The sequence below is a fragment of the Micromys minutus genome (genome assembly GCF_963924665.1).
Source record: "Micromys minutus genome assembly, chromosome: 31".
Lineage (NCBI taxonomy): Eukaryota > Metazoa > Chordata > Mammalia > Rodentia > Muridae > Micromys > Micromys minutus.
The window spans coordinates 25,862,370-25,880,682 of record NC_137966.1 but is presented as its reverse complement, the minus strand read 5'-3'; the positions used below and the strand labels follow the sequence as shown (position 1 = coordinate 25,880,682).

General features: G+C 42.2%; 1 protein-coding gene across 3 annotated transcripts in view; it reads right to left on the bottom strand.

Moving 5' to 3' along the window:
• The window catches only part of MRTFB (myocardin related transcription factor B), a 137,876-nt gene that overhangs the window by 81,623 nt on the left and 37,940 nt on the right, over positions 1-18,313 (bottom strand). For all 3 annotated transcript variants that reach the window (XR_013975649.1, XM_080942507.1, XM_080942508.1), the window contains exon 3: positions 5,696-5,900. Coding sequence is in view for 2 of the 3 variants with exons in the window: in XM_080942507.1 (XP_080798633.1) it covers positions 5,696-5,849 (154 nt within the window). In the remaining variant the exon portion in view is untranslated. The remainder of the gene's footprint in view (positions 1-5,695; positions 5,901-18,313) is intronic.

Sequence of the window (18,313 nt, the reverse complement as noted above, 5' to 3'; positions counted from 1 at the left end):
ACCTGCTGACCTCTGAGAACCACAGAGAGATTATACCGTGCATTCCAAGCAGACCCAGACGTTGAGAATAACATCCTTCAAATCAATTTCTCCTTCATTCTGACAATGAGAAGCATTTGACAACAGAGCCCATATGTATGCTTAATAACCGACACATGACTACTCTGGGTCGGTGGGAAAGTCATCAGCTGACGTGGATGACACTGATGGCTGTGCTGCCTAACTAACACACGACAGCAGTGAGAATGAGGCAGAGGAGCGCATGATGTGATGAGAAAGGCAGCCAGAGGGAACAACGGCTGGAGCTGCAGACAGACATTGGGACGGTGTGCTGGGACAGACTGCTTCTCAGACTTACCTGTGCTCACAGACTGAGCCGGCAAAGGAAGGTGCAGTCCTGACTCCCCAAAGACTATACTTCCTGTTAATAACAGTGAGGCAGCAGTGAGGCGGAGAGCCCAGAGTGTGGTTAAAGGGTTAGAAAACACGGGGTACGACTGCTTCTTAGTCTACGGGACCATTAAGTACAAACCGAGAAGGAAAAGGAAGAAACATCCATTGCTCTTCGTGCCCATCTTACTGCTCCCTGCTGCTCAGCACTACTTCACTGGTCTTAAAGGATAAGCGGATGACTCCGAACAAAAAGCACTCAGTTTCCCAACACCCCCCTCTGTTTAACAGGCTCTTCACAGGTAGGGCAGAGCACAGGCTTCTAATGTCTCTTTTTCTTGATCCTCTCTGAGGAACTGCAACTCCTCCTTTACAAATTAGTTCATTATTCACCAGTCCAATGTCTAATAAAACATATAATAGATTCTAATTATAAGAAACCATCTCATTTATGTGAAAGACCCCATACTTTTTAAATCTAGTACCTAGAATAAAACGCCTTTTAAAGTATTCAGGTTAGGCATCTGTGTATGTTATGATGGTGTAATTTCAATGTCAGCTTAAACAATATTGCCAATCACACTGTTCTCTAAGTCACCTTTACAGTACATATAAAAACTGATGACGCTCCAAGGGCATTTAAAACTCCAAGCAAATGACTCTATATGAGATGTTGGGGGTGTGTGTGTGTGTGTGTGTGTGTGTGTGTGTGTGTGTGTAGTCCTTTGCAATTGTGGGTCCCAGCAAGCCATAAAGCACATACGTTTGAGTATTATGTCCTTCTGCCTGCTGCGACAGATCAGATCCACACCCAACTCACTGCTTTGAACGTGGGTGCTCTCCTGCCCCCTCCCACTAGCATAGGCTTCCAGGGTGTGTTCAGCAACACACTGAAACAACTTACTAATAACTGTCTGACAGAAACAACGAGGGCAGACAGGTTGTAGGTAATCATAGGCATTGTGAAAGAAAACAAGTTATTCAATAGGAGACTATAAAGCCATATGAAGGAGTGCCTCAGCCCTAGGGGCTTAGAAGGCTGCATTTTCATTCTGAAGGAGTCAGGAGAGAAATTGTTCAATCTCCTGCCACAACCACTGAAGAATTTCATTTGCAGATATCAATCTAGAATTTGTTTTTGAACTTTGTATTTATATTTAGTCTAAGTCCTAAAAGGTGACTTTAAAAATTAAAAACTTGAATATGCAATTTATAAATATACACAATTTCTTTTCTTAGTCCAACTTCTAAGAAAAAAGGGTCAAACCTTGTCACAGTGTTCAGTGATGCCCTGAGGAGTCACAGTAAGCACTGGATCAAAAGTGAGTGAGTGAGGCGATCTTTGCAGAAAATGATGCCCTGCCGTGATCCTCAGAGAAAGGGAGAGAGGGAGGCGCCAACTCTACCGTTGCCACTCAGCCCCTGTTCACCGTCTGTGTTGTGGCTTCTGGCTCCAGGAACAAACTGGCCATCTCCTCAACTCTCCCTTCCACTGTAGCACCTCATGTGCGTCCCAGGAGCAGAGTTTTCCCAAGAACAACGTTTACTATGTTTGTACATTTCCAAACACCTGAACTAATGCAGGGTGGGGAAATGTTCTCAGAAAATGCAAAGAACAGAGCAGCTGTGAACAGAAGTTGTTATTCACCGAGGTGTCTGCCTTGGTTCAGGGCCACAATCTGGAAAGTTCCCTGACTGTATGTGGCTAGATAAAGCCCTGTGCTGAGTCCAAAGCCAAGGATTCTCTTGTTTCCTTGTGTGTGACTAAGTCTTCAGTACGTCACTTCCTCTCCTGGAATGGTCATTAATGACAATGCAAGAGAGAGCCCAAGTTGTTCATTGTATAAATGTAATGCAAGGAGGAAAATAATTTCAGAAAAATAATTTAGATGATGCTGTAAGCTCAAGTCCCTAACCATGGTAACCAGTGATCTGAAAGTTTGACAAGAAATGTGTCCTTCCATACCACTCCACAGTAAATGTTCTGATGAGAACCGTGAGTCACACAGAGGTGGGAGGCCACAGTCAAAAGCCTTTCAGAATAGGCAAGTGGCAGGCACTGACTTCACTCCCACTGGATAGATATCACTGGTGGTGAGCCTGAGGCTGTGGGGAGTGAGAAGAGGCTTGTTCACACTGAAATACCCAAGATGCTCTGGAGAGTGTGAGACACCAAGCAGCTCTCTGTCATGGCAGCCACACTAGCTTCTCTGAGGGAGTACTGGCAACGCCTGGCAGCTGTGCCTCTGTCCCGCTTTCCTTTCCTGCCAACAATCTCACACAGTTGAGCTCTCCTTGAGTATGGACACAGCAAGGGCTGGCTGTAGCTCGTTTGGAAACGTGGCGTCTACCTATACTGTCCTCCACTTGAGCTTGTCCCATTGAATACTGAAGGCCAACATAAATAAGGAAATGAGCTAACTACTGTGTACTATGCCAGAAGGACGCTCAGTGTCCCTGTGGGTAGACTGTTCATGAAGAAACCCTGAATATTACATCCTTTACAGGTAATCTGGAAACGCTCACTACCTAAGTGGCTGCCTTACTGAGATTCTACTGGGTCTAGGTTTAGCAACACGGGCTCCAATGATGTGATCATAGACTTAAACACCTATAATGTATGCAACAGAAAAGAATGCAGCACCAGGGAGAAAAGTTCAAAGGCCTAGGGGGTAACAAGAGAACATATGAGCAGGGACAGCGAAACACACAGTTTTTTACATAGTTCTGAGAATAACCCTACATTGTGATATAATTTAAACATGAGATTAGGAAATGCTAAAAACTATGAATAGCATACCTTAAAACAGCTTTCTTATTCCTAGATTTATTTTTATTGAACATTTTAATTTGTTTTAATTGGACAAAATGATATTTATAGTATCTATGTGTAATTGAAACATGTACACTGTATGGGGTGGCTAAGTAAAGCCCTGAATCACAATGCATTTGGGGAAAGGACACTTATTTGACTCACAACTGTCCAGGAATGATGATATATAATTATCCACAGTTAGTACACAGCTCTAACTCACCTCTCCTGACTCAGGTTCCTAACCCTGGCCAGCATCTCCCTAAAACCCTAGCTCTCTGGTGGCTTGTACCCAAGGGTCACTTTCAACAGTGTGTGTGGAAAGAATGTGTATGGGAAGCAGGCAGATGTTTCACATTTCCTGCAGTCATCTTAGAAAAGAAAAGGGAGTTCCTTCCGTTCAAATCCTTAGGTGGTTCTTCACTGTGAGATGCTCTTCCACAGCTTAATACTGAACAGAAATAACTATGTTCAGTAATTCAAGGAAAACACACTGGCTAAAAGGCCAACTTCATTCAAAAATATACTTATATTTATAGAATCACTATAATGATAATCGAAGAAAAAAATCAATACATTACTTATTTCCAAGCTGTAAAGTACAATATTGTTGCTACAAAAAAGTGTTTCAAACTATTCTTTAAAATCCTCAAACCTTTTTCTCTCACAGAGGACACTAGTAAAAGTAGCTGATCTGGGAAGCAGGCATGAGACAGACTGGAAGCGTATGCTTCCAGTGTACTCAGAACAGCTAGACCATGTGCATTTGTCTTGAAAGAAAGAACACAAAGCGGCTTTCTTCTAAAACAAAGACCACATCTATATAAGATTACGAATAGTGGCAAACCAAACATAAATCCTATGTCACAAAAATCAGGGATGTGAGACAATGGCTGGAGAAAACAGTCCTGCCTAAGACGTAGCATGAAAACTCTGTGTTGGATCACACGTCTTATTTAAGCCCTACTGGAATTCAGAGTGACAGAAATAAAGACAAACCCTGGATATCACAGTGCAAGAGATGAATGCTGGCTGATGAGCACTGTGGTTTTAGTAACAGTGAGAGTAGAAACAGCAATATTTCTACAAATGACTGCAGTGATTCACAAAGTATCGCTACCTTAGTACGTTAAACCCTCCTTTCATCTACATGCCTGGTGACGCGGGCAGGAAGGAGGTGACTTCAGTGGTAGAGTGTCGCCCAGCCTAGAGAAGGTCCTGGGTTTAGTCCCTAGCACCAAAATAACAAAATGACTGTCTAAGGGGAACCTGTTCTATCCATGCATCCACCATATACATGGGCACCTGTGAGAGAACACGGTATCTACATGGACTACATGTCCATGATATATCCTCTTCCTGTGCATTCCCTCCTCTGCTGCACACTGCCAGTTTGTAAGACGTTTGACCTTCTGATTTTATACCAAATACAACTCAAATCTCTGGGACATAAAACTGGTCTAGGGGTGCATTGCAACTTGATTGTATTTACTCATTTCTGAATTAATGTATTTGTCTCAGCCATTGTCTAGAGTAAAGGCAGGCTCCTGGAGACAGAATGCCTAAAAGCCATCTTACAGAACTGCGTCTGTGTGTGCTGCTTAAGCTAAGATAGTCAGGGCAGAACTTAACACTAAGATTCAGGACACAAAGCAACATGACTCTTAAAAGAAGGCACGGGAAGTTCTTGCAAAACCCTGTCCTGAAGGACCACACAGTCTGCTCTTGGCAAGGAGAGCCCAGACTCTGGGATACATTCAGGTCCTAGAAAGCTAACAGGGTGAATGGAAAGCATTCTGTAGGAAAATCACTCTGTTGGTAAAGGCAAAGACATGAGGCCTTTGACAAGTCAAGACCATGTAAAGCTCTGGGCTCTCCTTGAGTATGGTCAACGTTGAGTATCACACTGTTTACGCTTGAGGTGTAATACACTGTATTAGAACTATGTGGACCTAGTCTGTCTTTGCTCATTAGTTTGTATTTTGGGGACTCTGGGATACCTCTGTCATCGATGAGACTTTTTACCACACTGACAAGGACTAGTTAGAAAATATTCACTCTGTATACAAGAACGCACTAACTCCAAAAAGAATCTGGCTTATCTTGTGCCCATTAGTATAAAGTCACTCAAGAAGGTCTTGCTTTCACTGAGTGGGCTAACTCATACCACGCTGAAGTTAAGGTCCAACATACTGGAGATAGAAAGAGGAAGAAGGCAGTCATGATCAACACCCACTTCTCTGCTTATCAGCAACATCACAATGCCTTTCCAGAAAGAGATCTTCCCAGTCCAAGATGAGGTAATCTAAGGCTGACTTCTAACAGTTGCTGGTGATTTGGTCAAAGCATGAGAAGTGAACTCCTGCCCCTCTCAGGGAGAACATAGCTTATGGGGCTTGCCAAGTGTAACTGATAGAGTAACAAAATGAAATCATCTACTCCTACTAAAAGGGTGACCATCTAAATCAAAGTCCCACATGCAGCTAGACTCACCATTTTTCCGTTCGTTCAGAGGGGGTAAGTGCTGGCTGGATTGTAGAGATAGTTCCTGGAATTCGTGAGCCACAGCCTCACTTTGAGGACTTGGCGCAAGGTGGGCTAGAGATCCCAGCTCTTCCTCTGTGTCTATGACTCCCCTGTGATCCATTGTGTTCTAGCCCCAGGCAACAGGATGTATGAGACACCTCTTTTACGAAGCCTGTTGAAGAGAGTGACAAAATGTTTAAAAAGGTAAATGAAACAGAACCTTAAGTTTTCTCCAGCTGACACGAAGTATTAAGACAGGTTCACAGGGCCAGCACAGCTCTACCCCTGCCCCCACTGTGGACTCCTCCTCTCGGCAGCTTAGGTTTCTTTGCCAACTCCAGGGAGATAACTCCCATTTAAAAAGCATTTATTCAGTAAATAGAACCTAAAAGACACTTTGCATATATTCTGTATCAGGGATTATAAAAATTATAGCTATTGCTGGTCATTTAAAGATTCCACACATGTTAGATGAGAATAAAGTCAAAAAACACCAATGAAAATGAAGGCGTGGGCTGGCCTATGTTTTGGGGAACTGTAAATTAGTCAGCACTCACGGCAACCAGCAGTACCTCACAGACTCCTTCACTAGCCCAGGCCTCCGAATGAACAAAGATGAAACAAAAAAAATGCAGTTCATAAGGGAAAAAAGGTGTATTTTATGTCATTGAGACTTGGAGTTGCTTGTTACCACAGTGTAATTTGGACTGAGAAGCTGGTAACATCAGAATCAAAGACACAACACGAGCCCTAAATGTGTGACACAAATGAGGAGCTGAACTGGAGCCAGGGGACAGCATCCATGCTGTGCAGTAGCAGCATGTCTGTTCAAACGCTGGCTTCCTTCTGCGGCAGCGTTCTCTGCATACAGACTTCAACTACCTAGTGGCTGGGTGGTTTGCACTCTTGACTCTTACATCACAGGAATTCTCCTATATAGGAGCCTACATACACGCTTCCGTTTCTCTGCCTACATACCCGGAGTGGAATGACCAGGTAACACGGCAGCAGTATACGTAGATTTTTAAGAAACTGGCTAAGTGCCCCTCACCTCTAGTGGTCCAGATCCTTGTCAATCCCTTTGTCAGTTCTTCTCATTTTAGACATTTTAGTGGACACAGGATGTTTTATGGTAGTTTCACATTGTTTTCCTGGTGACTAATGACGTCTCTTATGTATTGTTTTCCATGTCTATCTTCGTGATTTAGTACTGATGAAATCTGCTCATTTTTAATAGTATGCAGTTGGTGTTTTAAACTGAACCGCACCTTTGGCGTACTCTGGAGGCAGCACTTTGTCATTATACTTCTGCCAATCATTTTCTCTCATTGTTCTGTTTGTTAATATTTTGTAAAAATATTAGCATTTTAATAACATGTTTTTTGATTTGGTACGGTCTAATTTATAAATACTTTCTTTTATGCATCATACTTTTGTTGTTGTAGCTAAACAGGTCAACTCCCGTGTTTCCTTCTAGCAGTTTTATATACGCAGTGAGATCTGAATCAGCACTGGTGGCTTAAGAATGGCTGACGGCTACAGCACCACTTGTGGAAAAGATCCTCTTCCCCACTGTCTTTGCACCTTTGTTGACGGCCAGCCTGTGAAGTACAAATGTGTCCCTTGGCTTTCTATTTAGTTCCTCAAAAGGGGGAATTATGCACGTCTGTGTGCATGAGTGACCTAGAACTGGGCCTGCCTTTGGGAGCTGCAGAGAGCGCTAGGGTCATGACAGCCGCACTGGCGTGTGCTGCCCAGAGTGCGGAAGGCAGAGCGGCACAGATGAGGCCATGTCGGACCCTCCCTGAAACAGCCTTGAGAGGAAATCCTTAAAACCTAGAGCCTCTGCAGTGGCCAACCCCAAGTCCATTGCCACGTGGGACAAAAGAAAAGGGGCAGCAGATGGAACGTCGTAGGAGTGGGATGCGCCACAGTGCGAACAGGCCAGGCAAGAACTAAAACTCGCTGCTCTTCTGAATTCTCCAGTATTAAATTCAATGCAAAAGCTGAGCACCGTGGCACGGTCTTTGCGGGTGAAATCCGTATGACAATTTGGGGCTAATGCAAGTAGCATTTTCACATTTCTGTAGATTGTAAGTCAAAGCTTTACAAAGACTAGGAAGTTAAGGTAGATACACTAATTCCTAGATAACTGTTCCCAACAGCACAGTCTTAGCTGAGATTCTAGCAGAGGCAATGAATAGTAACAGGAAGGCAAGGAGAATATGCAGACTATATACCTCTATCAAACAATGCTGATTTCAAAAGGCTCTGTTAGGTAGATGGATTTGTAGGTAAAATTACTTATTTTACTGAGATGCCCTTACAATGGCCCTGTGTGCAAACACTGAGCATCAGCACCAATCACCTGGAAGGTCCTGTAAACAAAGTTTTAGAAACATTTTCAAGGCAGCATTACCTGTTTTTAATACTGAAAGATCTTTTTTCAACGTATGCCTTGACATTGTACTCACCTTAAACTCCCACAGACTTCCAAATCGAGAAAATTATAAGCTAAGTAAATCTTTACAAAATGTAGCAAGGAGAAAAGAGTAAGTTAAAAAAATTAACTTAATATCTGTGAACCTCTTTGATAGAGCATAGAATATATTCTGAAATTTGAAGAATGTCATCTTAAAGTCTACTTAAGTGCTTGATGATTTTAGAAAATTAAATTCATCATCCATTATAAACAGCACTCTATCTAGAAGTCTCTAGTTTGAGATGTTGCATACGGCCACTGTGAAATGTTAAAGAAAAGTATTAGAATGGATTGCCTCAGTGGGTCAAAACTGAACCGTCAGGTAAAATATCACTCAGCTTGAAATGGGCTGAGTGACAAAATTGTGACTGTCTGGAACTGGCAAAAGTAATGACTAGGGAGTTTGCTCAGTAGTAACAGAAACATTCCAAAGTGAAACACCAGCACTCATCTGGTAGGAAGTAGATGCAAAGAAGACTGACTGTAACATCAACCTAGGATGCACCTTGTTCTTAAGACAAACCCGACACCATTCTCCAGGGTCTAGCTGGTTAAGGGTAGTGCTCACCCCTCATCAAGGACACATCTCTTGGCAATAGCCAGAGACCATTAGAGAAACTGACTACTAGAGCACAGTTGTGGGGCCCAGTTCCAACTGACACCTCTACAGCACAGCCACTGCTCCCCAGGCTCAATGGACACTGCAAAGAGGAGATTGAAAGATCCTAGGAGCCAGAGAACCCGAGAGTTTGCTGCCTAAGCATGAGCTGAATATGGATGACACCCAGGGCAATGCTAATGTGGACAAGGTCTTAGCTGTACACCTTGAGGACACTGAGGAATGCTGAGAGTGGGAGACTTAGTTTTTCTTAGGGAACACATGCCAATTGGCTATTCAATACCAAACCATCAGCCCACAGTTAGACAAGTAACATCATACAGAGGAACAGGTTTCATTTATGTATTTAAGAATATACAAATATATGTAGCAAGAATTAAAGAAAAAGAAGTCATGAATTTGAAAGTAAACAAGGGTTCACATGGAAGGGTTTAGAGAGAAGGGACGAGGAAAAAGGAAAGAGCATTCCTTTCTTTTTTAATTTCCTCATTCACTCAATCTTTTTAAAAAAAAACAAACAGAATCAAGATAATACCACAAATACTGATATTTCTAAACACTAGATTACTGAGTTAAGTTAGTCCTTAACAATGTTACCATTTGTTTCCAACTGAGTATGAATTGAAAGCCAACTTTCTTTCTATTATACCTCTTTGCTTATAATGGTGAATTTCCGTGACACATAATAGCTAATGTAGTCACAGCTACATACAGAAAAAGCTAAATAAGAAGGCCATGTCTAAGAGGAGCTTCTGAAATTCAGAAGTTTGATACACAACTAGTCAAATGCAGAATGGCAGGAACACCTTAGCCGTAGTAAAGCTGTGTCTCTACTCCTCATGTTCTTGTGAATCTCAAACACTAAGGCAAAACTAAAGTTAAGACAGTAGACTTGAACAAAGATGTTTAAAGACAAAGTTAATCAATCACATATAATCAAGAACCCATGATCAAATCTGTTTGTATTTTAAAAGTTACCTCACAGTTGTATAAATGAATCAAAATAATTACAGAAAAGGACATCTTAATTCAGTTGAGTTATAGAATTAATGTCTGGTAAAAGTGAGTGCCTCCCTCCCTCCATCTCTCTCTTTCTCTCTTTCTCCCTCCCTCCCTCCCACCCCTCTCTCTCTAGTGTAACAACCAGCTTATCTTAGTTAAGGTTTCACTACTATGAACAGACAATATGACCATGGTCACTCTTATAAAGGACAACATTTAATTGGGGCTGGCTTACAGGTTCAGAGGTTCAGTCCATTTTTATCATCATGATGGGAAGTATGGCAGCATCCAAGCAGACACAGTGTTCTATAAGGAGCTGAGTGTTTTATAACTTGATCCAAAGTCAGCCGGGGGGGGGGGTGTCTCTCTCTCTTCCGCACTGGGTAGAGCTTGAGCATAGGACCTCAGAGCCTGCCTCCACACTGACATACTTCCCCCAACAAAGCTACACCTATTCCAACAAGGCCACATCTCCTAAAAGTTTCACTCCATATGGGCCAAGCATCCAAACACATGAGTCTGTGGGAACTAAACCTATTCAAACCACCACACAGCCTCTGAGGGGAAGGAGACAAGGATCCAGATTCTCCTACAATGATTCAGGGACAGTGATTCTACTGTTAGCCAGAGAAACACTATGCCCTGAGACTTCTTTCATAGAGAAGAAATCATCTGTGCAGAGACTGGTAAAACAGGCACAGAGCAACCTACCAGTGATGTGTGCAGAGGAGATAGGTGACCCAGGGATCAAAGTATTGTGGGACCTTACAGATCCAGTACCTGGGTGTGGCATACCAGGGAAGCCACGATAATGAGCTGGCCTTTGTTGGGCAGCAGCACAGGAAGGGAACCCTAACAGCAGAAAGAGTCACAGGTAATGGGGATCATCCCATGGCAGAGAGTGAAATGTCAGGAACTAGTTAGTGGCTATACACATGGAACTAAATTCAAATAGCATTTTTTGATCCATGATTTCAGAGTCAGGACTGGAACATGCAGAAGCCCAAAAAACTAAGGGTGGGTAGATGCTTCCATGGTCAGTGAGAAGGCAGGTAACACACATCACACTGAGGGCAAAGTAGTGAGACACAAATACCCACTGGCAGAAAACTGTAGCCTCCCAGGCAAGAATGTGAAAGACAGGTATGTCTGGGGACAGAGACAGCTGACTTTGGGCAAATCCACTGAATTAAACCCAAGATGCCAAGAAATGAAAGCTGCAGACTTGATGTATAAACAGGGCACCAGTTTTCAAACAAACACTTTGTATGTAGCCATTAAATGCAGAACAAAACATACTATAAATGTGCCAAATACTGACAGTACTGAATAGAAAACTTACATACCAACGCTTCTCTGTAGACAAAGTTACAGCTCTGGGAATGCCAACTATTTGTTTTCAACCTGATGTGGGGCAATCTGCAGGCTGTTCTACCAACAATGCAGCTCTAATGAATACAACGTCATCTAAGCAAACAGCCCAGGTGATCTACAAACAGAATAGCGAAAGCACAGAATACATGTGGCTCTTCAACTTATATATTAAAAAGACAGATGTCCCTTTTAGCTTAAGCATCTATTTTAAAAGTTTTATTCATAGTGAATGAATCTTAAAAAGTAAGAGCTGATTAGTGGACGGATTTTAAATCAGAATGATTTTCACATTTAGTAAACACTGCATTTAAAGCAACTGGTGAGTTTTAAAGTAAAATTGGTTAAGAAGTAAATACTTTTAAACAGATTAAAAAATTTTCATTTGCTTGTTTTTGTGCATTGCTGAAAACTGATCCTAGGGCCTTGTGACAGGTCTGTCATTGCTGTACTAGTGAGCCACACCTTCTAAGTGTTTTATCTGGTTTAAAACAAAAACAGAAACACCCATTATATTCTCACTTGCAAACATTCTACACCAGAAAGAAAAAAGTAAGAGAGAAATATCAGGAAAGGGGAAACAAAACAGAAAGAAGTCTCTCTCCTTCCACTTCCCAGCTGCTGTTTGCTCTTCTTGACCTTAGCAATCAACAAAATTTAAATTTACAATATACATAGTGGCAGCCAGGGTGAGCTGTCCACCCCCCACCTCCTGCTTCTGCAGTGTGGTGGTGTGGGGAGAGATGCACAGGAAGACACACATCCTCACCTCTACCCCACAACCCCCTCTGCCACCTACAGCAGGTAAGTGAACTGACCCCAGGAATGGGAGAGCAGGAGAGCTGGCCCTACCCCTCACTGGCTGCACCTCACCTGAGCTAGTAGTAGACCTAGCCCTGGTTTGTGTGTGGGGGGGGAGAGGGGTGCTTGGGTGAGCCACCCAAAGGATGTGAGCATGAACCAGCCCTGCCTCTTGTCTGCCATGCAGTGAATTTTAATATTGTACACAGCAGGGAGAAGGGACACAACCTCATTGTTCTGATGTTCTGACAGTAACATGTAGTCATCCCAGAATCATTTGTAGAAAAGACTTGGCTATTCTGTTTTCTGTTTGCTTAATTAATTAATTTTTTTTCTTCACAACTGATTGGGTGTCACTCTGGCCTGGAACTGGTAGCCCTCCTCCTCCTGTCTCCTAGTGGCTGGGATGACTACTGTGTGCCACTTAGCTGGTCTTGCTGCTCCTCTCTATACATAGCTCTGCATGCCGCATGCATCTGTGTGTGTTTGTGTTCTCAGTTCTCTCGCAGATCCACATGTATTCCTTACATCAGTACCATAGCATCTTACTGCAGCTTTGTAATAAATTTTATCTTCGAGACAATTTCAATGGTTGTCCTGACTAGCCTGAAACTCACAGCAATCTGCCCGTCTCTGCGCCCAAAAACTGGGGCATAAAGGTATATCACCATGCCTGATCCTTGTAGTGAATTTTAAAATTGAAAAATGGGCATCTTCCAACTCTGTTTTTTTTTTTTTCAAAGTGTTTTGGTTACTATGGGTGTCTTGAATTATCATGGGAACTTTAGCTTGCCCATTTTCTTCAAACACAGATCTTTAAGGAAGCCCAACGTTATTGTGTTGAATCTAAAGAAAAATGGCCAATATCATCATCATTTAACTCTTCCAGTCATGGGATGCCTTCCGCTTTCTTTTAAGATTGTCTTTAATTTCTTTTAACAGTGTTTTATGGTTTTCGGTTTAATTTCCTCTGGGTATTTTATCTTTCTGATGATTTCTTCTTTGAGTCACCATACAATGCTTAGCAGGCCAGAACCTCTATCTCCACACTCACTCCTGATTTTGGTAACTTGAATTCTCTTCTTCTTTGTCAGAACAGCTAATAGTTGGTGTCAAAGTACAAACTTTTATTATTTTCCATTTTTGAATTATTTCTGCACTAATCTCATTTCCTTCCATCTACTTTCTCCATTTTTCCATTGTATTAAGATGCGAGGGTGGATTATAAAACTGAGATTGCTGGCTGAGACTGATTTAAAGTTCTAAACAGCTCACAAAGCTCAACTCTTCCTCCTTGCTAATCAGTAGCTGTGTTGTTTCATATGTGGAATTTAAAAACCGTAGAGATCCCTTTTCCTGTGTGAACTAGTTAAGCGACATACTTCCTGAAACTGTCTATAAAGTTGGAATGTAAAGATCTAACTCATTTCAGAATCAGAACTAGCTTCCCCCTTGGATAGCCAAACTATGGGTACCCATGCAAAAATGTTTAATTCTTTCAACTACAAGTCTCCTTCCATTCCTGAAACTACGGCAGCAGATTATACAGGATAAAGTCTTCTGCTTGAGTCTTGGCTAATTTGTTCTACAAAAAAGAAACATAACTACACATGACTATAAAGACTAAATCGTTACAGGTGTGCTAGATAGCCTTGTGTCAACTTGACAACCCCAACTGAGAGAATGTCACTATAAGACTGGGCTATAGGCAAGCAAACCTGTAAGATATTTTCCTAACTAGTAACTGACAGAAGAGAACCTGGCCCACTGTGGGTGTACCTCTGAGTTGATTATGCAGGGATCTATATGAAAACAGGCTGAACAAGTCATTAGAGCAAGCTAGTAAGCAGCTCCTCTCTATGACCTCTGCATCAGCTCCTGTCTCCAGGTTCCTGCCCTGTCTGAATTCTTGTCTTGGCTCCCCTCAGTAGATTAAGATTCAGGATATAGAAGCCAAACAAACCCTTTACTCCCTAAATTGCTTTTGGCTATGATGTTATAACTAAGACAATAGGTCTGCCAAGGCCACTTGGGACACTCATCTTTGGAGTAGATGAGATACCCTGTAAACAAGCCGACTGCCCCAGGCTGCCGAGACACTACATAGAGCAGTTGTGAGATAACATGGAGTGACCAGGAGAGGCACCCAGTCACCCTCGACTACTTCAGCTGTCTTTCCCTTGCTACTATAGCTCCAGCTTCCACAGGACCACAACATACCAGTGCCCAAGGAGCCTTTCCTAAATTCCCTAGAAATTATGGGTTTAGTGGACTCTCTCTAGTGTATCCTAAGGATTATAAGGGTCTAGTTAAGCTGAGCTTGGTGGCACAAGCCTGTAGTCCTGGTTACTCAAGAGGTAAGGCAGGAGGGTAGCAAGCTCAAGGCCTGACTACTCAACAAAACTATATATCAAAAATCAATCAATCAATGTTCTGTAGAGGGAAGGGTGGGTACTAAGGATGTAGCACAGGGTCGTGTACTTGCCTAGCTTGTGTAAGACCCTGACTTCAATCCCAACACCAGAAATATATAAGAAAATAAATAACTATTACCACAAGACTCTATTTTTAATCATATATACTATAGAATATATTATATGTATAACATATGTACATATAATACACACATATTATATATATGACATTTATATGTGTGTATGTATATGTGTGTAGATGTATAAATACACATATATTATATATACATTATATATGCATATTATGCACATATTATGTAGGGCCAAATGCCAATAGTTGGTAACACATGTAACTGGCAAGCCTGAGCCACACTTGTACAAGCTGTCACCATTTTTTATAAAAAAAATTGCTAATACCTATGAAAATTACAAATGTGTCAGTTCTTTGGCCTGGCATTTTATGCTCTAAGAATCTGTGCAAGATGACAAGGGAACTAGACTTCCAGAATAACAGCGTGGCCACTGGCTCCTGAGAGAGGAACAACAGTGTCAAAAACGAGGTTTCAGAACTCTCGAGAGTGACACAGGCGGAGAAGATGGGACTGCTTCCTCGGGAGCCTGCATGGGGAGTGCAGAGAGGCTCTCACAGTTCAATGCAGCACACCATCTGAAGCCGCACAAATGATTCAGAAGCTTCTCTGAGGAAGACATGCAAATCTCTTGCAAGCACCAGTTTTTAGGGAAAATGCAGCCAAACCCACAGTAGGGCAACCTCCATACACGGCAGAACTACTATTAGAACAGTAACCTACGTTCACAGAAGCAAATGCTGGGAACCAGGAGAGAAACAGGAAGCAAAGTGCAAACTGCTACAGTCATTCTGGAAACTTTGTCCTTGAAATATTAAGCACAGTTGTCACCAGGAGATCCTCCGATTCTATTCCTAGCTTATCTGCACAAGAGAAATAACCACACAGACTTGGAGGAAAATGTTTGTGACAGCATCTTCAAAATCACCAATGAACCATCAGGTAGTAAAAAGATACACACTGGGGTGTGCAATGGACACCCACGCAAAGGGTCAAAACTTGGAAATGCTCTAGCAAAAGAAGCAGCCGCCAAACAATGCACACCACATGGTTCCATTCAAGTGCAGCCACACGAGTCAGCCCACAGAGGCAAATTAAACTAGTGGCTTTCTGGAATGGGGTCCAGAAAGGGACTGACTATACTCAGGTACAATTGGGGGCTTTTATTTTGTTTTATTAAAAATAATGTGAATTATACTGCAGTGGTGGCCATAAAATTCCAAACAATTTCAAAGCACTCAACGTTGACACTTTGTGTGAGCACTGTGGCAGGTAATACTACGGCAGCATTTTCCACAGCAGTGACAAAATGCTGCCAGGTGACCTTCACTGCAGTGAGCCAGTCAGTGTGAGGGTACATGAGAGTGCTGGGGGAGAAGGAACTACGGACCCCTGAACCACAGCCACTCGGAGGCCCTCCACTGGACCAGTGATGATAAAAGTGAGGCCGCCAGGCTGCTGCCTTGGACAGAATAAAAACAGTAACAGACTTGTGGCATACAGCAAGAATTTGAATAAATCAATTCGCATCAATAATGTGAGCAATTAGTGTTATTATTTTGTCTGCCACAGTCCTCATTTTCAGCATCTATTATATGAAATAACACAAAAAGTACAGTAATTATTTTTTAAAATTTCAAACTACATGTCAAACCTCATTTCTAGCTTGTCTTAAATTGTACTTCAAACTTCCAAACTGTGGGTGGGGTTGTTCTTCTGATGAATAATGAATAAGGTTTTTAAATTTTCATAAAACAAGCACACTACAGGCTAGTTCTAAAATGAGCACACTAGGCTAGTTGGTTTTCATACAATCTTTTTATTAGTTCTTTAAGAATATCATACAATGTACTTTGGTCATATTTATCCCCAACTCCTCCCAGATCTACCACATCTCCATCCCCTTCTAACACTGTGTCATTTTTCATTGTTTTTTAGAATAAAACTCTAAGTCCAATGTGCTGCCCAGATACTCGGGTGTGTGTGGCCATCCACAGGAGTATAGCCTATACACCAGGAGACTGAGTCTCTCTTCCCCAGAAGCCATGAACGTAGCTCTCCAGTAGAGTCTCCTGAGCCCTTACCCATTTCTTGCTTGAATGTTGCCTCGATTAATCTTGTGTGGGTCTTGTACCAGACACAACTGCTGAGTTCCTCAGTACAGTGTCATCCAGAAGAGACTTTCAGTTCAGTGTTTCCTGACCTCTGCTGACTCTTGCAGTCTTTCCTCTCTGTCTTCTGAGACAGCCCCTAAGCCTGGGTAAGATAGATGTCCCAACTGGAGCCAAGCACACTACAGATACTGGTTTTTTGCTTCTGAATGGCTGTGAATCTGTGTTAATCACCTTCTTTGATAAGGTATAGTGGTAATCTATGGTCATAGAGATATTTAGAGGGAAGTTTGACTCTATGTTCAGCAAAATAGCAATAATATGTTTATCACTGGGGAAAGGCTAGTTCTAAAAGTAACAGAAGCTGGAATTACAGATACTTTTTGCATAATTTTTCCAATCTTTAGCGTATAATAAACATTTAGGTTTCAAGATACTTGGTAATATAACATGGTTATATGGCTAAACTAAGATTTCTTTTTAAAGAAAAAGTAATTAGTTTTTAACTATGCATCATCCCTGAAGCTACTTAACACTAGTCACTCAGTCTTGTAGACGTACAGTTCTCACTGAATTTTTATTTCAACTAGTATAACAAGCCTCTTTCCATGTACTTACTAATCCTTATTACACTGTTAGCTCTGTACTTCTGTAAGGTGCCAGGAAAGCTTGGGGTTTTTAATTTAGTCCCTGAAAGCAGTTATTCAGAGTTACCATATCTGTACTGGAAAGGAAAACAGCCTGGGTCTCTGTGCTAGCAGCAAATCCTTCATTTTCAAGCACCACTATTTTAACTATTTCCTATAATTCATCACAATCCTCAGGAAAAGACTCTGTAATTTAAAACCTTTAATTACGACTTGGAAATGACCTCAGATTGTGACCCTTCTACCACGGGCCTGATGTGTGGAGCTCATTTGCTGAGCATGAGGGGAGGCTGCAGCAACCAAGTGCACTGAACATTCTGTTACTTGATGATTTTAAGAGGAAAGGAGTCTTCATCAAAAGACTGGCAACAGCATATTCTTGGAACAGTTACAGAGGATCATGTAAAGATTACTAACTGGATCAGACTGAGTATTGGTGAGAGATTTCTGCTGCCTCACCCTCATCACTCCCTAAGCTGTGCCTACACTTAGGGCACCTCCTATCTGCCTCCTTGTCTGGCATGACTGTTCTCTCAACCAGGCTGGATGACCATTAAACCACGAGCTAGAATTCCATGTCATCTTAAACCCAAAAGAAATCAGAAGCATGATGGAGTCCGTCTCAATGCGCTGAGGGATGAAGCAGAGGCCTCACAGAGAAGAGGCAGCAACATCCATGGCTTTACCCTCACATCCACCTCACCACAGGGGCCTCAAGCCAAGCTAAGGCAGCTAGCTGCCTGGAGCTACCAGCAAGCATTCACAGCAGTGTATTGTTTGGGGTTCCTCCCTTGGACACCAAACAGCAGGGTATTAGGGAAGACAGTCAGCTGCAACACAATCCTCAGACACAGGCAAACATTCTGACAGGTTTTATTTGCAACTACATGAAAATCCTGACAGCTATCAAATACAAATGCAGAGACAGACTACGCAGCTGTGGACAGCCTGCAATGCAGTCGGCATAGAGGCAAAACATGAAGTAGGAGAATACACTTCTGAAAAGCATTAATACAGAAAAGCGGAAACAACCAGACAGTTAAAAACAA